Consider the following 27,177-nt stretch of genomic DNA (forward strand, 5'->3'; position numbering starts at 1 on the left):
GAGATTATTTTCCAGTAAAGGTAGGCTGCCCCCACTGTGGAACCATTGATTGTGGAAGACTCGGACATTTACAAAACATTAATGTTGTTCCCATCCGGCTCTGCTGGGGGTTACACTGGAGTAAGGCCACAACATTTAAAGGAAATGGTTAATCCAGTTATGGGGGAGATTGCAGAGACCTATCTTTGTGTCATTGGCGAATTTGCTCATATCACTAGTAATACCCTCTCTGCTTCCTATTAGTGAGCTATGACTCGATCCATGACAGCACTTTTCCCCCAATGCCATGAGCTGCCACTTTCTTTAACAGTCTCTGGTGCGGTACTCTTATCAAAAGCCTTACTAAAATCTAAATTAACCATATCGTCAACAATTCCTTGGCTGGTCTGATTCCTGATGAAATTAAACCTTTCTTTATTGGTGCAACAGTTTGTGCACTTCAAAAGCAGGATGGAGGAATTAGGCCTATTTCAGTAGGCAACACTTTTCGCCGCCTTGTTTCCAAAGCTGCTGTCCGAAGCATTCACGCAGAGGCAGCCATGATGCTTCAACCAAACCAGCTTGGCTTTGGGGTCTCTTAAGGAAGTGAAGCAGCAGTTCATGCAACAAGGGCATATATCAACAGCTTGCCTGAGGATAATGCAGTGGTAAAATTAGACTTTAAGAATGCATTTAATCTGAAAAGAGATGTGGTATTAACAGTGGTACAAGAACATTTCCCTGGTCTCTTCCCCTTTGTTTCAGCTGGATATAGCAAGGAATCAATGCTCCTGTTTGGAGAGCATGAAATCACATCATCAGAGGGTGTCCAGCAAGGTGATCCTCTTGCACCATTTCTCTTCAGTATAGCAGTTAGGGAAATCACAGTCAGACTGACCGGTGAGCTAAACATCTGGTTCCTGGATGATGGCACACTAGCAGGTACAAAGGAGTCCCTTCTAGATGATCTTACACAGGTGATGACACAGGGACAGGAAATAGGTCTCATCTTGAATCCATCCAAATGTGAAATCTCAGTCAGTCAACAAGTGATAAATGCAGTGAGATCAAAACTACCAGGAGCATCAGTCATTGCCCCTACAAATAGCGTCTTGCTTGGAGCACCTCTGGGAAGCGATGCCATGACACAATTCTCAGGAAGAAATTGGGAGAGTTGAAGAGAATGGAACAACAAATAGGCAATCATGACACCCATGATGCCTTGTACCTTCTCACAAAGTGCTTGAGTCTGCCCAGGTTGACATATTTCCTAAGATGTGCACCTTCATATGATAACCGTATACTGCACGAATATGACAGTATCCTGAGGCAGATTTTTACAAAAGTACTTAACCTTACTCTAGAAGATGGGCAGTGGAACCAAGCTACACTTCCAGTCAGACTAGGAGGCATTGGTGTTTGTAAGTCATCACAGATAGCACTACCTGCTTTTCTGTCCTCATGCATTGCATCCAGAGGGCTTGTAGCAGCGATTCTCCCTGAACATCTTAGGGACAAATTGGAGTCCAGGACCCAAAGTTCATTGATGGAGCCATGATCTGGGATAATTTAATGGGCTCTGAAACCAGATCTGCTCCTCAACAACTACAAACAGTCACACTGGGATGGCCCGATAGTGGAGAATATAGCCTCAACAGTGCTTCAGAGTGTGTCAGGGAAGGATAAAGCCTGCCTCCTGGCAGTGAGAGCTCCTCATGCAGGGGACTTTCTGTTGGCTATTCCCAACTCCAGCCTTGTCACACGCCTCGACCCACAGACCATCTGCATTGGTGTTACCCTTCGACTTGCCACCCCTATTCTCGCTGAACACAGGTGTATTTGTGGCAGTGAAGCAGCAGACCAATTTGGGCACCATGGTCTTGTGTGCCGTAAATCTGAGGGAAAGATTGCAAGACACGAGGTTAATAACATTATCAAGAGGAGCCTCACAACAGCCGGATGCCCAGCAGTAAGGGAGCCACCCCAATTATGCAGATCTGATGGCAGCCAGAAGCGTCCAGATAGTATCAAACTTCAAGCCTAGACAGACGGTAAGCATATGGTGTGGGACTGCACATGTGCATCTACCTTAGCTGATACCTATCTCCAATACACCAGGGAGGAAGGAGGGGCAGCCACCAGCTTCAGGGAGTCCCAAAAGTATAGAAAATATGGAGAATTTGTCCATCATTATATGTTTGTTCCCATAGGCTCAGAGACTAGGCTCATGGGGAAAGAGTGCATCTTAGTTCCTTAAGGAGTTAGGCAAAACTCACTTGTTTTATTAAATACTACAGGTATTTCTTTTCATTTTTATTGTGTGGTATTTAATGTTGTCTTAATTAGATTAAGCTTTGTATTTGTAATATAAATGTATATTTCATGGTATATTTTCATTTACCAGTAACTGTCAGTAGAGTTAAATTTAGCCAGTCTTATTTTAAATTTGATATGCCATCAGAATTTTAGACAGTAACTATGTAATGACACTGTAGAACTGATTTTATCATATGCATGTGGTTCTTAGTACTTTACTGTACTTCCTCACTATCTTTGAATTTTTAATTACTAAATACTTCTTTGTGAGTAGTACGATAAACTTTATAAACCATAGGCATTGTTAGTCTAGGGGAGTTTTAATGGAGAATTATTCTCCAGTTATATCGTAATAAGGTTATAAGGAGATCGAAAATGTATCTTTAATATAAAGTAGATATCATTATAGACTTAAGGTATTTTGTTGTACCTTTTTCTCAATTATATATGAACAGACTTTATATACCACATATAAATTAAGAAGACCTTCATTCTTAGCTGAATGAACCTTTAACCCCTTCAGGGTCCAAGGCCAAAATCTGAAGTGGTGCTCCACTGTCCAAGAAATTTAAAAAAAAAAAATTATTTTCTCTTACAGAATTAAAGAGTATATTTTTGTGAAGGTAATAAGACAAAATTTTTTTTTTTCTGATTAGTACTTACCGAGATACAGCGGCGGGAAGTTGACCCAAAATGACCGGGTGGCGGCAACATCAGTGACTTCCGCAAAATCCCATTTTTTTATTTTACGTTTTTTATACTTTTTTCTTTTCTTTTCTAATTTTTTTCTTTTTTCTAATAACATTTGTGGCCTGTGAGACCAGTATAATGTATATTGTATAAGTGTACACTCATTGTATTCCACGCAATAACTGCACTAATTTATCATTATATTGCTTACAAAACTTGTTTACAAGTTTATTGTAAACAAAATGATGAAAATATTAGTGCGATTATGTTGAATACAATGGTACCATATAGTACCATATGGTACAATGGTGCCATAGGGTGCAGTTGTACCATATGGTACAATGACACCATTTGGTAAATGGTACCATATGATACAATGGTACAATATGGCACAATGGCACATAATACAATGGTACCATATGATACAGTGGTACCATATGGTACAATGGCACCATTTGGTAAATGGTACCATATGATACAATGGTACCATATGGTGCAATGGTACCTTATGGTACCATATGGTGTAATGGTACCATATGATGCAATGGTACCATATGGTACATTGTACCATACAGTACAGTGATACCATATGGTTCATTGTACCATATGGTACTGTTGTATTCAACACAAGCACACTAATATTTTCATTTTATTTTGTTTACAATAGTTGTTTACAACAAAAATATGCAAAAAATGTTGTATATTAGTAATGTTCTATTATATATTTACAAGTGTACAGGAACTTGACGTGTTCCTTGAGGTGGATGACAAAGCACTTTGTCTCGGAAACTGCCGAGTCAGTAGCTTGCGTGGCCACTCACTCAGTCTTGGCTGGTGTCTCATGCCACCAACACCTATTGACCATATGGTACACGGTATCATATGTTACAGGGTACCATATGGTACATTGTACTATATGGTATAGGGTACCATGCAGTACAGGATAACATATGGTGCAGGGTACCCTGTACAGGGTACCATATGGTACAGGGTACCATATGGCACAGGGTACCATATGGCACAGGGTGCCATATGGCACAGGGTACCATATGGCACAGGGTACCATATGGTCCCGGGTCCCATTCTCAGTAGTAGTAACCAGTTACCAGTAACCAGTGTACCAGTAGATGACTCACTACCAACCGTCTCTGCCTGAGTCACTGTCTGTATTCATATTGTGCTGACCACAGCAGTATTCAAAGACCCCCTCACATATGGGTACTGTGGGCGGCCAGTCAGTGTTACGAGAGTGAGCAAGAGAGGCAGGCCGGCTGTTTGGCTCTCCCATACTTACCGTTATAATTATACGTACTTCCAGCCTACGTGAGTATTACTTTACCCTATCCACGTGTTCGAACCCCACATGATACCATATGGTACAGGGTACCATACAGTACAGGACACCATATGTTACAGATACAGGGATAACTATGGAAATAAGTCACCCTGCCTTTTTTGGGTTATCCTAGGATTTTATACGTATGCTTCTATGTATGATAATCTATGTAATTGTATTTCTGTACACCTGAATAAACTTAGTCAAGTGCATGTGGCATCATAAGTAAGTTTATTTAGTTATACACAAATAAAGTTACATAGAATATCATACTTAGCAGCATATGTTTGGAGAACCTAGGATAACCCAAAAAAGTCAGACAGACTTATTTCCATTAGGGTCCCTGTACCCTGTACCATATGGTATAATGTACCATATGGTACAATGTACTATATGGTACCATTGTACCATATGATACCATTGTACCATATACCATTGTATGACATGGCACCATTGTACCATATGGTACCATTGTACCATATGGCACAATGGTACCATATGGCTCAAAACCATAGAACTCGTCTTCAGCTCCACTTCCATCAGTCTTAGAACTGTAAGTTGTGAAGAGGAGAGTTGGAATTCGCCCGGAGAGTGAGTGGGGAGTGAGAGCTTCCTTGCCGCCAGGCACTATGAACAAAGCTACTTTGCCGGCGTTCCCACAATGCCATGCGGGCGTCCAGATTTCTTCTATGGTGTGCACACTGACCACCCAGACCCATTCTCTTAGATGTAGGCCTACCAGCCTTCTTGTGCTAAATTTGACGGCGCTAGAATTTTGGCGTAGATCTACTGTTTAGACCATGAACGTAAAGCCGTAGATCTACGGGACGGACCCTGAAAGGGTTAATATTCAGTTGGGCAAAAAGTTACATCATCCTCTATTTTCTAAGGAGATTATGATGTTGACTTAGAAAACTTCAAGTCTCTACACCCGAGAACTTCTGTATAATGAAAATTTCACAATTTCTGGTGACTTAAGCGAATAAAGCTCTAGAGCAAATGCTTCACCGTTTAGGTTAAAAGGAGTAAACCGTGGAGACCTTCTCTATACTGAGAGGTGTTGTACTGTCTCCTCTACTCCACTCACCTCTGACGTAAGCTTGCGTCAGGCGAGTAGTAACCAGAGGTGAGGTCATAAATGGTTGTTATCATTGGTAAATGATGCATCAGTGCAGAATACATATACAGCAGGGCCCCACTCATACGGCAGGTTAGGTTCCAGGCTACCGCCGTAAAGCAGAAACCGCCGTAAAGTGGAACACCCTTTTTTCCACTTATAAATGCATACAAACACTAGATAACAAGTTTACACTAACATATATTAAGTTAGCAATAGAACCAGGCATCAAAAAACAATAAAAAAGTACAATACACACATAGTGCACTCATTACTTACCTTAAAATATTTATAGTCTTAATCTAGGGTGAGACAAGTAGTATTTATTGTAAGAAATCAAGTGTGGTATGTATGGTAATCAGCCAGGCTACCTTATCAGGTCACCCCACCCACACATACTATTCTATGATATTTAAGCATCCCAGAGCGATAAAATGTATATACAGTTCACTCATTACTTACCTTAAAATATAGGGTGAGATGAGTAGTATTTATTGTAAAAAATCAAGTGTGGTATGTATGGTAGTCAGCCGGGCTACCATACCAGGCCAACCCACCCACACATATATTCTATGATATTTAAGCATCCCAGAGCGATAAAATGTATATACAGTTCACTCATTACTTACCTTAAAATATTTGTAGTCTTAATGTAGGGTCAGGAGTAAGTAAATGAGATAAAACGAATAAATGAGAGAGAGAAAGAATGAGTACATGAGAGGGGACAGGTGCAGAGTTATGTAAACAAACCAGGCGAACGTAAGTTTTGTAAACAAACGAAGTGTACACATCTGGTTTGTGTACAAGTTACATTGATACGGTAGAATTAATAAAGAAGAACACTCCCATTCTCATGTAACATCATTTTGAGAAGAAATGAAGCTCTGAGTGAAGGCAATGGAAATAAGTCACACTGACTTTTTTGGGTTATCCTAGGTTCTCTACACATATGTTGTTATGTATGATAATCTATGTAACTGTATTTGTGTATACCTGAATAAACTTACTTACATACATACGAAAGGAATAATTTTCTACAGTTACCCCCTGTAACACATTTTCTCTTATGTTAGATTAGGGAAAATGTTATTCTTGCTGTCACTTGTACAAGTTATCTGGCCCCCACATCTTATATTTATGTTTATTTATTCTATTGTGGGGTGTATTTATCATCTTTTTATGTTATGTATCGTGTTTATTATATAATTTTGAAAAAAAATATCATGGATGGATTAATGAAAATGTGTATATTAACGTAATATACGACATTTAATGAGACTCGGTGAGTATTGTTATTATTATTATTATCATTTCTAATATGGCGTCACTTGTGCAAGTCGTCTGCTACCACATCTCACATTTATGTTTATTTATTCTACTGTGGGGTGTATTTATCTTATTTATATGTTATGCATCATGTTTATTATATAATTTTGAAAAAAATATCATAGATGGATTAATGAAAATGTGTATATTAACGTAATATACGACATTTAAATGACTCGATGATTATTATTATCATTACTAATATGACGTCTGGAGACATAAGACACTTAACGATTTTAATGTGTACCTGCATGCCAGCACAGTATGTAAGTATATTTAGGTACAGGTATACATAAGTATCATTATCAGAGTATATATAAAATATGAAATAACTTTTAAAAACATTTGAAATTTTGGAGTTTCCAGACAAAATGGAGAGACTTAGTGCTTACTGAGCTCACGGAGAATGTAAACAAACAAGGTGGGGCGCGGTGACCGTATTAGAAAGTCAGGTGGGGGAGCCGTATAGCGAGTTTTGGTCATAATTTGAAATGACTGTATTAGCGGAATGCCGTAAAGTGAAACGCCGTAAAGCGGGGCCCTCCTGTATATACATAAAATGAAAAATAAGATGAAAATGAATATTTAATATTATAAAGCTGATTTTTATCGATTTAGCTAATAACGACGATAATCGCAATGTAATATTAAAAGGATGAACAAAATTGTAAGACATATTTAGAGAAATCGCATGTCAGCGTAACAGTGAGCTTTGTTGTAGTACAGCTCATGCAGGATCAGCTCATGGATCTCCTGCTCATTATGCTGTTATGCTCTTAATACATGAACTGACCTTCTTGTACTTTGTCATATTCCATGAGCTTGTTTACTGTTTCTGCTGTATCCACTACTGTCAAGTTTATTAGCTGGACACTGAAATTCCTTATGCTAATACAGTACAACTACTCCCTTATATATTAAACATGTGCTGTGTTATACTAAATGACTCATTTTGATTACAACTGCCCAAAAATGCTGCAAAAGAAGTACAGTATGTCTAATGGCATGTTTAATTGTTGTGATCTGTTGTGCATTTACTCTTTTTCCATTAAAATCTAAGTTTCCTCTGCAGTTGCTGAGGGAGCAGCAGTGTGTAGTATTTTATTATAATATTCCATACATAACCATTCATTGTTTTCTATGCAGCATGGAGAAAGTGCTATCCACCTCTCATGTGGTTTGGGACAGTTAGAGGCATTGAGATTCCTAGTGAAGAAAGGTGGTAGTCTTGATGCTACTGATGCCCAAGGAGATACACCACTACACTGGGCTGCTCGCCAAGGACATGCTCATGTCATTGCATACCTCATCGAACAAGGAGCACAAATTAATACCCAAAATAAGGTTTGTTCTTCAGAGTATTGTGGGTTATTGTCACAGTGTGCTGTGCATGATACAACTAGCTGCAGCTGTGGGGGTGTGCAGTGCTATCTTAGAACAACTGCCATGGTATATCATAACGGGACAGAAAAATTAGTTTCTCATTATGATCCATGATAATATTATTGAGTGACCATAATATTTATGATATTTACCATCTTTAGTGGGTGTGAAGTGCTTACCTAGCACACCCAGAATATATGCCCCTGATTGTATGCTCTTATGGTGATTTTTTTTTTTTTTCAACAAGTCGGCTGTCTCCCACCAAGGCTGGGTGACCCAAAAAAGAAAGAAAATCCCCAAAAAGAAAATACTTTCATCATCATTCAACAATTTCACCTCACACATAATCACTGTTTTTGCAGAGGTGCTCAGAATATAAGTTTAAAAGCATGTATGTATAAAGATACACAACATATCCCTCCAAACTGCCAATATCCCAAACCCCTCCTTTAAAGTGCAGGCATTGTACTTCCCATTTCCAGGACTCAAGTCCGGCTGTATAAAAATAACTGGCTTCCCCGAATCCCTTCACTAAATATTACCCTGTTCACACTCCAACAGATTGTCAGGTCCCAAATACCATTTGTCTCCATTCACACCTATCTAACATACTCACGCACGCTTGCTGGAAGTCAAAGCCCCTCGCCCACAAAACCTCCTTTACCTCCTCCCTCCAACCTTTTCGAGGACGACCCCTACCCCGCCTTCCTTCCCCTACAGATTTATATGCTCTCCATGTCATTCTACTTTGATCCATTCTCTCTAAATGACCAAACCATCTCAACAAGCCCTCTTCAGCCCTCTGACTAATACTTTTATTAACTCCACACCTTCTCCTAATTTCCACACTCCAAATTTTCTGCATAATATTCACACCACACATTGCCCTTAGACAGGACATCTCCACTGCCTCTAACCACCTCCTCACTGCAGCATTTACAACCTAAGCTTCACACCCATATAAGAGTGTTGGTACTACTATACTTTCACACATTCCCTTCTTTGCCTCCATAGATAACGTTTTTTGTTTCCACATATACCTCAACGCACCACTCGCCTTTTTTCCTTCAACTATTTTATGGTTAACCTCATCCTTCATAAACCCATCCGCTGACACGTCAACTCCCAAATATCTGAAAACATTCACTTCTTCCATACTCCTCCTCCCCAGTTTGATATCCAATTTTTCTTTATCTAATTCATTTGATACCCTTATCACCTTACTCTTTTCTATGTTCACTTTCAACTTTCTACCTTTACACACACTCCCAAACTCATCCACTAACCTTTGCAATTTTTGTTTAGAATCTCCCATAAGCACAGTATCATCAGCAAAAAGTAACTGTGTCAATTCCCATTTTGTATTCGATTCCCCATAATTTATTCCCACCCCTCTCCCGAACACCCTAGCATTTACCTATTTTACAACCCCAACCATAATTATATTAAACAACCATGGTGACATTACACATCCCTGTGTAAGGCCTACTTTTGCGGGTAAGTAGTCTCCCTCTCTTCTACACACCCTAACCTAAGCCTCACTATCCTCATAAAAACTCTTTACAGCATTTAGTAACTTACCACCTATTCCATATACTCGTAGCATCTGCCACATTGCTCCTCTATCCACTCTATCATGTGCCTTTTGAAAATCCATAAATGCAATAAAAACTTCCCTACCTTTATGTAAATACTGTTCTAAAATATGCTTCAATGTAAACACTTGATCTACACATCCCCTACCCACTCTAAATCCTCCTTGCTCATCCGCAATTCTACATACCTCTAACAATAATAACCCTACCGTACACTTTTGATGGTCTTTCTTCCTTTCAATGCACCAGCCATATCCCACTAAAGTGGGGTGGCCCCAAAAGTTTCACCTTTTAAATTTAGTAATATATACAGGAGAATTTACTAGCCCTTTGCTCCTGGCAGTTTATTGCCTCTTACGACACGCCTACGGAGGAAGAATTCTGTTCCACTTCTCCATGGAGAACTTTTCCTGGTATACTCAGTAAACTTATTCCTCTATAATTTTTACAATCTCTTTTATCCCCCTTCTCTTTATAGAAAGGGACTATACATGCTCTCTGGCAATCCCTAGGTACCTTCCCCTCTTTCATACATTTATTAAACAAAAATACCAACCACTTGAACACTATATTCCCCCCTACTTTTAACATTTCTGCCATGATCTCATCAGTTCCAACTGCTTTACCCCTTTTCATTCTACGTAATGTCTCAGGCACCTCCCCCACACTCACATCCTGCTCTTCTTCACTCCTACAAGATCGTTTACCTCCCTGGCCAGTGCATGAAATTACCGCCTCCCTTTCTTTGTCGACATTTAGAAGTTCCTCAAAATATTCTCACCATCTACCCAATACCTCCTTCTCCCCATCTGCTAATTCCCCTGCTCTGTTTTAACTGACATCCATTCGTTCCCTAGGCTTTCTTAACTTGTTTAACTCGCTCCAAAATTTTTTCTTATTTTCATTAAAATTTCTTGATAGTGCCACTCCCACTCTATCATCTGCTCTCCTTTTGCACTCTCTCTCACCTTTCTTTTACTCTCCATATACTCTACTCTTCATATAAACTTCTGTTTTGTAAAAACATCTCATTAGCTACCTTTTTCTCTTTTATCACACCCTTTACTTCATCATTCCACCAATCACTCCTCTTTCCTCCTGCACCCACCCTCCTATAACCACAAACTTCTACCCCACATTCCAATACTGCATTTTTAAAACTATCCAACCCTCTTCAACCCCCCCCACTACTCATACTTGCACCAGCCAACCTTTCTGCCAATAGTCGCTTATATCTCACCCGAGCTTCCTCCTCCTTTAGTTTATACACTTTCACCTCCCTCTTGTTGTTGTTGTCGTTTTCTGCTTATCCCATCTACCTGTTACTCTAACTGTAGTTACAACTAAATAATGATCTGATATATCAGTTGCCCCACTATTAACGTGTACATCCTGGAGCCTACCCATCAACCTTTTATCCACCAATACATAATCTAATGAACTACTTTCATTATATGCTATGTCCTACATTGTATATTTATTTATCCTCTTTTTTGTAAAATATGTATTGCTTATTACACATACCTCAATTAACCCTTAAACTGTCCAAATGTAGATCTACGTTTTTTCAACATTTGAAAGTATGTAAAAAAGTAGATCTTCTTTTCTTTTTTTACATTTGAAATAGTGTAAAAAAAACTTTGTTCTACGTTTTTTTTTTTTTTTTTTTTTTGTTATATTTGAAAATATGTAAAAAAAACATAGATCTACTTTTGGAGCACTACGCATGTGAACATAGATCTGCTTGGACAGTTTAAGGGTTAAAGGCTCCCCATTATCATTTACCCCTGGCACCCCAAATTTAGCTACTACTCCCTCCACAACATTTTTACCCACTTTAGCATTGAAATCCCCAACCACAAATACTCTCACACTTGGTTCAAAACTCCCCATGCATTCACTCAACATTTCCCAAAAATCTCTCTCTCTCCTCTACACTTCTGTCTTCTCCAGGTGCATATGCGGTTACTGTAACCCACTTTTCACATCCAATCTTTATTTTACTCCACATAATCTTTAATTAATACAGTTATATTCCCTCTTTTCCTGCCATAGCTTATCCTTCAACATTATTGCTACTCCTTCTTTAGCTCTAACTCTATTTGAAACTCCTGACCTAATCCCATTTATTCCTCTCCACTGAAACTCTCCCATCCCCTTCAGCTTTGTTTCACTTAAAGCCAGGACATCCAGTTTCTTCTCATTCATAACATCCACAATCATCTCTTTCTTATCATCCGCACAACATCCACGCACATTCACACATCCCATTTTGACAATTTTCTTCTTATTCTTTTTAGTAATTATTACAGGAAAAGGAGTTACTAGCCCATTTTAGGTATTGTAGTAAATTCACATAAATTTTTTTATTTTATTATCACACCGGCCGATTCCCACCAAGGCAGGGTGGCCCGAAAAAGAAAAACTTTCACCATCATTCACTCCATCACTGTCTTGCCAGAAGGGTGCTTTACACTACAGTTTTTAAACTGCAACATTAACACCCCTCCTTCAGAGTGCAGGCACTGTACTTCCCATCTCCAGGACTCAAGTCCGGCCTGCCGGTTTCCCTGAATCCCTTCATAAATGTTACTTTGCTCACACTCCAACAGCACGTCAAGTATTAAAAACCATTTGTCTCCATTCACTCCTATCAAACACGCTCACGCATGCCTGCTGGAAGTCCAAGCCCCTCGCACACAAAACCTCCTTTACCCCCTCCCTCCAACCCTTCCTAGGCCGACCCCTACCCCGCCTTCCTTCCACTACAGACTGATACACTCTTGAAGTCATTCTGTTTCGCTCCATTCTCTCTACATGTCCGAACCACCTCAACAACCCTTCCTCAGCCCTCTGGACAACAGTTTTGGTAATCCCGCACCTCCTCCTAACTTCCAAACTACGAATTCTCTGCATTATATTCACACCACACATTGCCCTCAGACATGACATCTCCACTGCCTCCAGCCTTCTCCTCGCTGCAACATTCATCACCCACGCTTCACACCCATATAAGAGCGTTGGTAAAACTATACTCTCATACATTCCCCTCTTTGCCTCCAAGGACAAAGTTCTTTGTCTCCACAGACTCCTAAGTGCACCACTCACTCTTTTTCCCTCATCAATTCTATGATTCACCTCATCTTTCATAGACCCATCCGCTGACACGTCCACTCCCAAATATCTGAATACGTTCACCTCCTCCATACTCTCTCCCTCCAATCTGATATTCAATCTTTCATCACCTAATCTTTTTGTTATCCTCATAACCTTACTCTTTCCTGTATTCACCTTTAATTTTCTTCTTTTGCACACCCTACCAAATTCATCCACCAATCTCTGCAACTTCTCTTCAGAATCTCCCAAGAGCACAGTGTCATCAGCAAAGAGCAGCTGTGACAACTCCCACTTTGTGTGTGATTCTTTATCTTTTAACTCCACGCCTCTTGCCAAGACCCTCGCATTTACTTCTCTTACAACCCCATCTATAAATATATTAAACAACCACGGTGACATCACACATCCTTGTCTAAGGCCTACTTTTACTGGGAAAAAATTCCCCTCTTTCCTACATACTCTAACTTGAGCCTCACTATCCTCGTAAAAACTCTTCACTGCTTTCAGTAACCTACCTCCTACACCATACACTTGCAACATCTGCCACATTGCCCCCCTATCCACCCTGTCATACGCCTTTTCCAAATCCATAAATGCCACAAAGACCTCTTTAGCCTTATCTAAATACTGTTCACTTATATGTTTCACTGTAAACACCTGGTCCACACACCCCCTACCTTTCCTAAAGCCTCCTTGTTCATCTGCTATCCTATTCTCCGTCTTACTCTTAATTCTTTCAATTATAACTCTACCATACACTTTACCAGGTACACTCAACAGACTTATCCCCCTATAATTTTTGCACTCTCTTTTATCCCCTTTGCCTTTATACAAAGGAACTATGCATGCTCTCTGCCAATCCCTAGGTACCTTACCCTCTTCCATACATTTATTAAATAATTGCACCAACCACTCCAAAACTATATCCCCACCTGCTTTTAACATTTCTATCTTTATCCCATCAATCCCGGCTGCCTTACCCCCTTTCATTTTACCTACTGCCTCACGAACTTCCCCCACACTCACAACTGACTCTTCCTCACTCCTACAAGATGTTATTCCTCCTTGCCCTATACACGAAATCACAGCTTCCCTATCTTCATCAACATTTAACAATTCCTCAAAATATTCCTTCCATCTTCCCAATACCTCTAACTCTCCATTTAATAACTCTCCTCTCCTATTTTTAACTGACAAATCCATTTGTTCTCTAGGCTTTCTTAACTTGTTAATCTCACTCCAAAACTTTTTCTTATTTTCAACAAAATTTGTTGATAACATCTCACCCACTCTCTCATTTGCTCTCTTTTTACATTGCTTCACCACTCTCTTAACTTCTCTCTTTTTCTCCATATACTCTTCCCTCCTTGCATCACTTCTACTTTGTAAAAACTTCTCATATGCTAACTTTTTCTCCCTTACTACTCTCTTTACATCATCATTCCACCAATCGCTCCTCTTCCCTCCTGCACCCACTTTCCTGTAACCACAAACTTCTGCTGAACACTCTAACACTACATTTTTAAACCTACCCCATACCTCTTCGACCCCATTGCCTATGCTCTCATTAGCCCATCTATCCTCCAATAGCTGTTTATATCTTACCCTAACTGCCTCCTCTTTTAGTTTATAAACCTTTACCTCTCTCTTCCCTGATGCTTCTATTCTCCTTGTATCCCATCTACCTTTTACTCTCAGTGTAGCTACAACTAGAAAGTGATCTGATATATCTGTGGCCCCTCTATAAACATGTACATCCTGAAGTCTACTCAACAGTCTTTTATCTACCAATACATAATCCAACAAACTACTGTCATTTCGCCCTACATCATATCGTGTATACTTATTTATCCTCTTTTTCTTAAAATATGTATTACCTATAACTAAACCCCTTTCTATACAAAGTTCAATCAAAGGGCTCCCATTATCATTTACACCTGGCACCCCAAACTTACCTACCACACCCTCTCTAAAAGTTTCTCCTACTTTAGCATTCAAGTCCCCTACCACAATTACTCTCTCACTTGGTTCAAAGGCTCCTATACATTCACTTAACATCTCCCAAAATCTCTCTCTCTCCTCTGCATTCCTCTCTTCTCCAGGTGCATACACGCTTATTATGACCCACTTCTCGCATCCAACCTTTACTTTAATCCACATAATTCTTGAATTTACACATTCATATTCTCTTTTCTCCTTCCATAACTGATCATTTAACATTACTGCTACCCCTTCCTTTGCTCTAACTCTCTCAGATACTCCAGATTTAATCCCATTTATTTCCCCCCACTGAAACTCTCCTACCCCCTTCAGCTTTGTTTCGCTTAGGGCCAGGACATCCAACTTCTTTTCATTCATAACATCAGCAATCATCTGTTTCTTGTCATCCGCACTACATCCACGCACATTTAAGCAACCCAGTTTTATAAAGTTTTTCTTCTTCTCTTTTTTAGTAATTGTATACAGGAGAAGGGGTTACTAGCCCATTGCTCCCGGCATTTTAGTCGCCTCATACGACACGCATGGCTTACCGAGGAAAGATTCTTTTCCACTTCCCCATGGACAATAGAAGAAATAAAAAGAACAAGAGCTATTTAGAAAAAGGAGAAAAACCTAGATGTATGTATATATATATATATGCATGTGCGTGTCTATGAAGTGTGACCAAAGTGTAAGTAGGAGTAGCAAGATATCCCTGTTATCTTAGCGTGTTTATGAGACAGAAAAAGAAACCAGCAATCCTACCATCATGCAAAACAGTTACAGGTTTTTGTTTCACAGTCATCTGGCAGGACGGTAGTACTTCCCTGGGTGGTTGCTGTCTACCAACCTACTACCTCTATTCACATAAATATTAACAGTAAAGGAGAGAGAGTTATAGATGCTTAACTGCATCTATAACTTTTTTCCGAAATTACAAGCTGTGAAAACCGAGAACTGTACATAGGTTTTTGTGAAAAATATAGATTTGTAGGCAAACTTTTAACATAATACTAACTGGTACTTTAACCTACAGAGTAAATAATGCCAATTTACAATAGTCTGTGCTAGGGCAAGAGATAGATATACAGTATTGTGAAACCTTTTGTATTTTATAAATGTTTTTCTTATACTGTACCAGTGTATATTTGTAATCTTTGGAGATATGGCATAAAACAGACGCAACTCATACAGAATAATCCACAATATTTTCTGTGAGTATGAGTTGGAAAGTACAGTGCCTGCACTCTGAAGGAGGGGTGAAAATATGCTGCAGTTTTTTTGCTGTACAGTAGTATCTACATGTCTCTGGGAAGATAGTGATGGAGTGAGTGATGATGAAAATGTTTCTTCTTTTTTGGATCACCCTGCCTTGGTGGCAAATAGCCAAAGTGTTAAAAAAAAAAAAAAAAGAGCAAGGTAACACTTGTCAAGGGATTCGGGAAAACTGGTTAGCCAGACTTCTGGAAGTGAGAAGTACAGTGCCTGCATTCTAAAGGAGAGGTGATTGTGTTGCAGTTCAGAGTGGCATTTGAATAGTGATGTCTGTGCAGTGTTGGCAAGACAGCTGTTGAGTGAATTTTTTTTTTTTTTTTTGGGGGGGGGGGGGTCACCCTACCTTGGTGGGAGAGCCTTTGTGTTAAAAAAAAATCTGTCAGATTATGCATCCTGTCTCAGCACAGTAATAACCAGGAAAAAAAAAAACTTACATTGTATTGCATTTCTCCACTTCCTAGAACAATAATGAATTGTGTAAGTTAATGATATTTCTTTGGTAGTAGGTTGGTAGACAGCAACCACCCAGGGAGGTACTACCGTCCTGCCAAGTGAGTGTAAAACGAAAGCCTGTAATTGTTTTACATGGTAGGATTGCTGGTGTCTTTTGTCTGTCTCATAAATATGCAAGATTACAGGCATGTCTTGCTACTTCTACTTACACTTAGGCCACACTACACATTCATGTACAAGTTTATTTATACACACTCATCTGAGTTTTCTTTGATTTTATCTTAATAGTTCTTGGTCTTATTACTTTTCCTTTTATATCCATGGGGAAGTGGAATGAGAATCTTTCCTCCGTAAGCCATGCGTGTTGTAAAAGTCAACTAAAATGCCGGGAACAATGGGCTAGTAACCCCTTTTCCTGTAAAGATTACTAAAAAGAATAAGAAGAAGAAAATTGTCAAAGTGGGAAGTCCGAATGTGTGTGGATGTTGTGCAAATCATAAGAAAGAGATGATTGTGGATGTTATGAATGAGAAGAAGCTGGATATCCTGGCTTTAAGTGAAACAAAGCTGAAGGGGATGGGAGAGTTTCAGTGGAGAGGAATAAATGGGATTAGGTCAGGGGTTTCAAATAGAGTTAGAGCTAAAGAAGGAGTAGCAATAATGTTAAAGGATAAGTTATGGCAGGAAAAAGAGGGACTATAAATGTATTAATTCAAGGATTATGTGGAGTAAAATAAAGGTTGGATGTGAAAAGTGGGTTATAGTCAGTGTATATGCTTCTAGAGAAGAGAGAAGTGTAGAGGAGAGAGAGAGATTTTGGGAAATGTTGAGTGAATGCGTGGGGAGTTTTGAACCAAGTGTGAGAGTACTTGTGGTTGGGGATTTCAATGCTAAATTGGGTAAAAATATTGTGGAGGGAGTAGTAGGTAAATTTGGGGTGCCAGGGGTAAATGTAAATGGGGAGCCTTTAATTGAGCTATGTGTAGAAAGAGGTTTGGTAATAAGTAATACATATTTTATGAAAAAGAGGATAAATAAATATACAAGGTATGATGTAGCATGTAATGAAAGTAGTTTGTTAAATAATGTATTGGTGGATAAAAGGTTGATGGGTAGGCTCCAGGATGTACATGTTTATAGAGGGGCAACTGATATATCGGATCATTATTTAGTTGTAGCTACAGTTAGAATAAGAGGTAGATGGGACAAGAGGAAGGTGGCAACAACAAGGAGGGAAGTGAAAGTGTATAAACTAAGGGAGGAGGAAGTTCGGGTGAGATATAAGCGACTATTGACAGAAAGGTGGGATAGTGCAAAGATGAGTAGTGGGGGGTTGAAGAGGGTTGGATGAGTTTTAAAAATGCAGTATTAGAATGTGGGGCAGAAGTTTGTGGTTATAGGAGGGTGGGGGCAGGAGGAAAGAGGAGTGATTGGTGGAATGATGAAGTAAAGGGTGTGATAAAAGATAAAAAGTTAGCCTATGAGAGGTTTTTACAAAGCAGAAGTGTTATAAGAAGAGCAGAGTATATGGAGAGTAAAAGAAAGGTGAAGAGAGTGGTGAGAGAGTGCAAAAGGAGAGCAGATGATAGAGTGGGAGAGGCACTGTCAAGAAATTTTAATGAAAATAAGAAAAATTTTTGGAGTGAGTTAAACAAGTTAAGAAAGCCTAGGGAAAGTATGGATTTGTCAGTTAAAAACAGAGTAGGGGAGTTAGTAGATGGGGAGAGGGAGGTATTAAGTAGATGGCGAGAATATTTTGAGGAACTTAAAATGTTGAGGAAGAAAGAGACGCGGTCATTTCATGCACTGGTCAGGGAGGTGTACCATCTTTTAGGAGTGAAGAAGAGCAGAATGTAAGTGTGGGGGAGGTACGTGAGGCATTATGTAGAATGAAAGGGGGTAAAGCAGCTTGAACTGACGGGATCATGAAAGAAATGTTAAAAGCAGGGGGGGGGGCTATAGTGTTGGAGTGATTGGTAATTTTGTTTAATAAATGTTTAATAAACGTTATAAAACTGGGATGCTTGAATGTGCGTGGATGTAGTGCGGATGACAAGAAACAGATGATTGCTGATGTTATGAATGAAAAGAAGTTGGATGTCCTCGCCCTAAGCGAAACAAAGCTGATGGAGGTAGGGGAGTTTCGGTGGGGGTAAATAAATGGGATTAAATCTGGGTTATCTGAGAGAGTTAGAGCTAAGGAAGGGGAAGCAGTAATGTTGAAGGATCAGTTATAGAAGGAGAAAAGAGAATATGAATGTGTAAATTCAAGGATTATGTGGATTAAAGTAAAGGTTGGATGGGAAAAGTGGGTCATAATAAGCGTGTATGCACCTGGAGAAGAGAGGAATGTAGAGGAGAGAGAGAGATTTTGGGAGATGTTAAGTGAATGTATAGGAACCTTTGAGCCAAGTGAGAGAGTAATTGTGGTAGAGGACCTGAATGCTAAAGTAGGAGAAACTTTTAGAGAGGGTGTGGTAGGTAAGTTTTGGGGTGCCAGGTGTAAATGATAATGGGAGCCCTTTGATTGAACTTTGTATAGAAAGGGGTTTAGCTATAGGTAATACATATTTTAAGAAAAAGAGGATAAATAAGTATACAAGATATAATGTAGGGTGAAATGACAGTAGTTTGTTGGATTATGTATTGGTAGATAAAAGACTGTTGAGTAGACTTCAGGATGTACATGTTTATAGAGGGGCTACAGATATATCAGATCACTTCTTAGTTGTAGCTACACTAAGAGTAAAAGGTAGATGGGATACGAGGAGAATAGAAGCATCAGGGAAGAGAGAGGTGAAGGTTTATAAACTAAAAGAGGAGGCAGTTAGGGTAAGATATAAACAGCTATTGGAGGATAGATGGGCTAATGAGAGCATAGGCAATGGGGTCGAAGAGGTATGGGGTAGGTTTAAAAATGTAGTGTTAGAGTGTTCAGCAGAAGTTTGTGGCTACAGGAAAGTGGGTGCGGGAGGGAAGAGGAGCGATTGGTGGAATGATAATGTAAAGAGAGTAGTAAGGGAGAAAAAGTTAGCATATGAGAAGTTTTTACAAAGTAGAAGTGATGCAAGGAGGGAAGAGTATATGGAGAAAAAGAGAGAGGTTAAGAGAGTGGAGAAGCAATGTAAAAAGAGAGGAAATGAGAGAGTGGATGAGATGTTATCAACAAATTTTGTTGAAAATAAGAAAAAGTTTTGGAGTGAGATTAACAACTTAAGGAAGCCTAGAGAGCAAATGGATTTGTCAGTTAAAAATAGGAGAGGAAAGTTATTAAATGGAGAGTTAGAGGTATTGGGAAGATCGATGGAATATTTTGAGGAATTGTTAAATGTTGATGAAGATAGGGAAGCTGTGATTTCGTGTATAGGGCAAGGAGGAATAACATCTTGTAGGAGTGAGGAAGAGCCAGTTGTGAGTGTCGGGGAAGTTTGTGAGGCAGTAGGTAAAATAAAAGGGAGTAAGGCAGCCGGGATTGATGGGATTAAGATAGAAATGTTAAAAGCAGGTGGAGATATAGTTTTGGAGTGGTTGGTGCAATTATTTAATAAATGTATGGAAGAGGATAAGGTACCTAGGGATTGGCAGAGAGCATGCATAGTTCCTTTGTATAAAGGCAAAGGGGACAAAGAGTGCATAAATTATAGGTAGTAGGTTGGTAGACAGCAACCACCCAGGGAAGTACTACCGTCCTGCCAGATGACTGTGAAACAGAAACCTGTAACTGTTTTGCATAATGGTAGGATTGCTGGTGTCTTTTTCTGTCTCATAAACACGCTAGATAACAGGGATATCTTGCTACTCCAACTTACACTTTGGTCACACTTCACAGACATGCACATGCATATATATATACATACATCTAGGTTTTTCCCCTTTTTCTACATAGCTCTTGTTCGTCTTTATTTCTTCTATTGTCCATGGGGAAGTGGAAAAGAATCTTTCCTCCGTAAGCCATGCGTGTCGTATGAGGCGACTAAAATGCCGGAAGCAATGGGCTAGTAACCCCTTCTCCTGTAGACATTTACTAAAAAAGAGAAGAAGAAAAACTTTATAAAACTGGGATGCTTGAATGTGCGTGGATGTAGTGTAGATGACAAGAAACAGATGATTGCTGATGTTATGAATGAAAAGAAGTTGGATGTCGTGGACCTAAGCGAAACAAAGCTGAAGGGGGTAGGGGAGTTTCGGTGGGGGGAAATAAATGGGATTAAATCTGGAGTATCTGAGAGAGTTAGAGCAAAGGAAGGGGTAGCAGTAATGTTGAATGATCAGTTATGGAAGGAGAAAAGAGAATATGAATGTGTAAATGCAAGAATTATGTGGATGAAAGTAAAGGTTGGATGCGAGAAGTGGGTCATAATAAGCGTGTATGCACCTGGAGAAGAGAGGAATGCAGAGGAGAGAGCGAGATTTTGGGAGATGTTAAGTGAATGTATAGGAGCCTTTGAACCAAGTGAGAGAGTAATTGTGGTAGGGACCTGAATGCTAAAGTAGGAGAAACTTTTAGAGAGGGTGTGGTAGGTAAGTTTGGGGTGCCAGGTGTTAATGATAATGGGAGCCCTTTGATTGATCTTTGTATAGAAAGGGGTTTAGTTATAGGTAATACATATTTTAAGAAAAAGAGGATAAATAAGTATACAAGATATGATGCAGGGCGAAATGACAGTAGTTTGTTGGATTATGTATTGGTAGATAAAAGACTGTTGAGTAGACTTCAGGATGTACATGTTTATAGAGGGGCCACAGATATATCAGGTCACTTTCTAGTTGTAGCTACACTGAGAGTAAAAGGTAGATGGGATACAAGGAGAATAGAAGCATCAGGGAAGAGAGAGGTGAAGGTTTATAAACTAAACGAGGAGGCAGTTAGGGAAAGATATAAACGGCTATTGGAGGATAGATGGGCTAATGAGAGCATAGGCAATGGGGTCGAAGAGTTATGGGGTAGGTTTAAAAATGTAGTGTTAGTGTGTTCAGCAGAAGTTTGGGGTTACAGGAAAGTGGGTGCGGGAGGAAAGAGGAGCGATTGGTGGAATGATGATGTAAAGAGAGTAGTAAGGGAGAAAAAGTTAGTATATGAGAAGTATTTACAAAGTAGAAGTGATGCAAGGAGGGAAGAGTATATGGAGAAAGAGAGAGGTTAAGAGAGTGGTGAAGCAATGTAAAAAGAGAGCAAATGAGAGGGTGGGTGAGATGTTATCAACAAATTTTGTTGAAAATGAGAAAAAGTTTTGGAGTGAGATTAACAAGTTAAGGGAGCCTAGAGAACAAATGGATTTGTCAGTTAAAAATAGGAGAGGAGAGTTATTAAATGGAGAGTTAGAGGTATTGGGAAGATGGAGGGAATATTTTGAGGAATTGTTAAATGTTGATGAAGATAGGGAAGCTGTGATTTCGTGTATAGGACAAGGAGGAATAACATCTTGTAGGAGTGAGGAAGAGCCAGTTTTGAGTGTGGGGGAAGTTCGTGAGGCAGTAGGTAAAATGAAAGGGGGTAAGGCAGCCGGGATTGATGGGATAAAGATAGAAATGTTAAAAGCAGGTGGGGATATAGTTTTGGAGTGGTTGGTGCAATTATTTAATAAATGTATGGAAGAGGGTAAGGTACCTAGGGATTGGCAGAGAGCATGCATAGTTCCTTTGTATAAAGGCAAAGGGGACAAAAGAGAGTGCAAAAATTATAGGAGAATAAGAAGGGTTTTCGCATGTGCAATTACAAAATTTTCCTCACATCCCCCAAAAAACCCGGCTTACGTTTTTTTTTTCTTCAGGGCGCTCACATGTTCCCCCGGTGGCAGTTTCCCAGCCAGCCCCCTTGGTAACACCCAAGCATACAATCAAAATTTTTAAATTATTATTAAAAGTTTTTTGGGTTTTTTTTCGGGAAAAAGTGACCAGGGGCCCCCAAAAGAAATTTAAAATTTTTTCCCAAACCCTTAGAAAAAGGGGAAAAATTAGTAGGGAAATTAAGAAAGTTTTTTAAAAGGGGTTTTGGGGCTAACCCAAAGAAGCCTTTCCGGATTGTAAACCCATTGTGCCTATTTCCCAAAAATTGGAAATGTGTCCCAATGGGTTGAATTTAAAACCCTTTTATGGAAAAAATCACCCGGGCCGGCTGTTGAAGCCGTGCTGGTACTTTTTCCAAAAATTTTGTGGCCCTTTTTAGACTAATCGAAAAGGGCGGGTACAGAGCTCTATGGACAGATTTGTTTTTTTGGCGACAGAGGTCCAGGACTCTCAAGCTAGTCTAGTGGCTTTAAAAAGAAGAAAGTTGGAAAGGACTTGCTACCTCAAGTCCTTGGAAAAAATTCCCCCTTCTAAAAAATAAAAAAATAATGCTCTCCTCCCCCATCCCATCAATCATCCCCAGATCTTCAAAAAAGAAAAGTGTCATTGGGGTGCATCCTTTTTTAGTTTGTGTGTATTAAAAATTTAAAATTTCATGTGGTAAAAAAATTTTTTTTATACTTTTGGGTGTCTTCACGGATTAATTTTTTTTCCATTTATTTCTTATGGGAAAATTTTCACATAAAGATTATTTGCATAACAATTTCCCCCCTTCCGGTTTAAATTTTAACCGGTCCCTGTATATTTATAGATGGGGTTGTAAAAGTAAAAGCAAAGGGGTCTTGACAAAGGGGTGGGGGTTAAAAAATAAAGAATCCCCCCATAAAGTGGGAGTTTCACGGGTTCTCCCTTTTTGATGACACTGGCTCTTGGGAGATTCTGAAGAAATTCGAAAATTGGTGGATGAATTTTTGGGAGGGTTGAAAAAAAAAAATTAAGTGAATACAGGGAAAAAAGTAAAGGGTTTTGAGGGTATAAAATTTTGGTGATGAAAATTTGGGGTTTCAGATTCGGGGGGAAAGTATGGAGAAAAAAGAAAGTATTCCCGATATTTGGGAGTGGGCGTGCCCATGGATTTGGGCTAGAAAGGTTAGGTGAATCCCAAAAATTTATTTAAGGGAAAAGGGTGAGTGGTGCCCAAGGGCTGTGGAGACAAAAAACTTTTTTTCCTTGGAAAAGGGAATGTGAAAAGTATAGTTTTTCCAACACTCTTTATGGGGGGGGAAACATGGGTGATAGTGTTTTGCAGGGAGAAAAGGGTGGAGCAGTGGGGGAAAATTTATGTCTGAAGGGGGGTTGTGGGGGTTTAATATAATGCAGAAATTTGGGAGTTTGGAAGTTAGGAGGAAGGGGCGGGATTCCAAAACTATTTTCCCAAAAGGCTGGGGAAGGGTTATTAGGGGGATTGGAAAGTTAAAAAGAAAAATGGGGGGGAAACAGAATACTTCAAAGGGGTCAGTCTGTAGTGGAAGGAAAGGGGGGGGTAAAAGGGTTGGCCTAGGAAAGGGTTGGATGGGGGGGGGTAAAAGGGGGGTTTTTGTGTGCGAGGGCTTGGGCTTCCCGCAGGCGTGCGTGAGTGTGTTTGATGGGGGGAAGGAGGCGTTTTGGGTTTTTTTCTTTATGTGCTGTTAGGGGGAGGGAAAATAACATTTATGAAAGGGGGTTTAGGGAAACCCCCGGGGGGGACTTGAACCCGGGGAAAGGGAGGGCTCCTGCCCCTGAAGGGGGGAAGGGGTTAATGTTTTCAGTTTAAAAACTTTTTTGTGTAAAAAAACCCTTCTGGCAAAAACAGTGATGGAGTGAATGATGGTAAAGTTTTTTTTTTTTGGGGGACCCCCGCCTTGGTGGGGAAACGGCCAGTGTGGGTAATAATAAAAAATATTCTGTTAAATATACCTTTGGGAAAAGTGTATGGTAGAGTTATTGTGAAAAAAAAATTTAAAGTGAAGGGTGGAGAATGGGATTGGGAGATGAACCCAAAGAGGCTTTTGGAAGGTAGGGGGGGTGTGGACCAGGTGTTTACAGTGAAACATATAAAGTGGAAAAGTTTTAGATAAGGGCTAAAAGGGTTTTTTTGGCATTTTGGTTTTGGGAAAAAGGGGGTTGACCGGGTTTGGGTAGGGGGCAATGTGGCAGATGTTGCAGGTGTATGGGTATAAAGGGGGTGATTACTGGAAAACAGTGAAGAGTTTTCCGAGGGGTAGTGAGGCTCAAGTTAGAGGTATGTAGGAAAGGGGGGGTTTTTCCCCCTTAAAAATAGGCCCCCTTAGCAAAGGGTATTTTGATGTTTACCGTGGTTGTTTTTAAAATATTTTTTAGATGGGGTTGTAAGGGGCTTGGCAAAGGGGGGGTTAAAAATAAAATACAAAAATTGGGGTTGTCACAGTTTCTTTGCTGATGAAAACTGTGCTTGGGGGGGTTTTGAAAGAAATTGCAAAAATTGGTGGATGAATTTGGTAGGGTGTAAAAGAAAATTAAAAATGAATACAGGAAAAGAGTAAGGTTATGAGGATAACAAAATATTAGGTGATGAAGATTGGGAAACAGATTCGGGGGAAGTATGGAGGGGGTGAATGTATTCAGATTTTGGGAATTGGGCGTGCCAGTGGATGGGTCTATGAAGGATAGAATTTAATCATAAAAATTGATGAAGGGAAAAAGGGGGGAGTGGTGCACTTAGGAGTCTGTGGAGACAAAAAACTTTTTTTCCTTGGGGGCAAAAGAGGGGAAAGTTAAGTATGGTTTTTCCAAAGCTCTTATATAGGTGTGGGAAACATGGGTGATTTAATGTTGCAGGGGGAGAAGGCTGGAAGGAGTGGAGATGTCATGTCTGAGATCAGTGTGTGGGGCCCAATATAATGCAGAAATTCTTAGTTTGGGAAAATTGGAGGAGGTCGGGGTTACCAAAACTGTTGTCCCGAGGACTGAGGAAGGAGTTGTTGAGGTGGTTGGATTGTTTGAGAAATGGGGAAAAGAGAGATGGCTTCAAAAGTGTGTCAGTCTGTAGTGGAAGGAAAAAGGGGGGGAGGGTTGGCCTGGGGCGGGTTGGGGGGGGATGTTTAAAAGGGGGTTTTGTGTGTGAGGGCTTTGGACTTTGCAGGCATGTGTGGCGTGTTTGATGGAGTGAATGGGGACAAATGGTTTTTTAAAACTTGACATTTCTGTTTGGGTTGAGCAAGTAACATTTATGAAGGGTTCAGGGAAAAGGCAGGCCCGGGCTTTAGTCCTGGGATGGGGAAATACAGGTGCCTCTGAAGGAGGGGGGTTAATGTTGCATTTTAAAAAATTGTGTAAAGCGCCCCTTTTGGCAAAAACAGTGATGGAAGGGGAATGATGGTGAAAAATTTTTTTTTTGGGCCCCCCTGCCTTGGTGGAATCGGGCCCGTGTGATAATAAAAAAAAAAAAAAATAAATGTTGAAAGGAAGTTACCAAAAGGGGTTGGGAAAAGCATGGGGTTTCCCTTTTTATAAAGGAAGGGGACAAAAAACATTGTATAGATTATAGGGAAACAATTTGGAAGGGATACCAGGAAAAGTGTACAGTAGGGTCATAATTAAAAAAAGGGTTTGGGGGTAAGACAGAATGTAATTTGGATGACAAGGAAATTTTTCCAAAATGGGAAGGGGATTGTAGATCAAATTTTTACATTGGAAGCATATATGTTCAGTTTTTTGATAAAAGGGAGGGGAAATTTTTTTTGCATTTATGGATTTTGAAAAAGGGATAAGTAAGTGGATAAAGGGGCAATGTGGCAGATGTTTCCCAAATATATGGAATAGGTGGTAAATTACTAAATGATGTAAAGGTTTTTTTGAGGATGAGGGCTCAGGTTAGGGTGTGGGTGGGGGAAGAAATACCCCCGGGAAAGTAAGGGCTTGAAAACTGATGTTAATGTCACCATGATTTTTAATATATTTATAAAAAAGGGGGGTTAAAAAAAAATAAATGCTAAGTGTTCAGGAGAGGGTTGGGGGTTAAATTTTGGGGGAAACAAATACAAAAGGGGAATTGACACAGTTATTTTTTTCTGATGATCTGTATTTTAAAGGGGAAAATTTTAAAAAAAAAATTGCAAAAGGGTTAAAATTTGGGTGAGTTTGGGGGTGTGTGTAAAGGTAAAAAAGTTGGTGAACATCGAAAAAAGTAAAGTTTAAGGGGATCAAAAGGGTTTTGATGAAGAAAAATTGGATATCCCAAAATTTAGGAGGGGGGTATAGAAAAAAGTGAAAGTTTTTAGATCTTGGGAGTTGGAATCAGGGGGGATGGATTTATGAAGGATGAGGTTAATCATTAAAAATTATGAGGGAAAAAAAGGGGGATGGTGCGTTTGGAAAATTTTGGGAAATCAAAAAACGATCTATGGAGGCAAAAGAAGAGGAAAGTTTAAATATAGTAATTCCAACACACTTATATTGGTTTTTAAACGGGGTTTTGGGAAAAGGGAGTTTAGGGCAGTTGGAGGGAAATGGAGATGTCCCCGTCAAAAACCAATATGCAGTGTAAATATTAAAGCCGAATATTTGGGGGTTGGGAAAATTTGGAGAAGGTGTGGAGTTAATAAAAATATTAGTCAGAGGGCTGGGGGAAACGGTTGTGGTTTTTGGGCATTTGGGGGAATGGATCAAAATAGGGAAAGAAAATGAAGCATTTTTAAAACTGTAGGGAAGGAAGGGGGTAGAAATTAAAAACCCCCGAAAAGGGTTTGGGAAGGGAAGGGGGGAAAAAAGGGTGTTTTTTGGGCCCCGGCCGGGGGTTTCCCGCA

At 39.7% G+C, this 27,177-nt stretch overlaps 1 protein-coding gene across 1 annotated transcript in view; it reads left to right on the plus strand.

Annotated features, from left to right (window-relative positions):
• The window catches only part of LOC128690311 (death-associated protein kinase 1-like), a 532,947-nt gene that overhangs the window by 302,067 nt on the left and 203,703 nt on the right, over positions 1 to 27,177 (plus strand). The window contains 1 exon segment of the mRNA XM_070090725.1: positions 7,911 to 8,213. Within this exon segment, the coding sequence (XP_069946826.1) occupies positions 7,911 to 8,213 (303 nt within the window).

Source organism: Cherax quadricarinatus, chromosome 32 (assembly GCF_038502225.1).
Source record: "Cherax quadricarinatus isolate ZL_2023a chromosome 32, ASM3850222v1, whole genome shotgun sequence".
NCBI lineage: Eukaryota > Metazoa > Arthropoda > Malacostraca > Decapoda > Parastacidae > Cherax > Cherax quadricarinatus.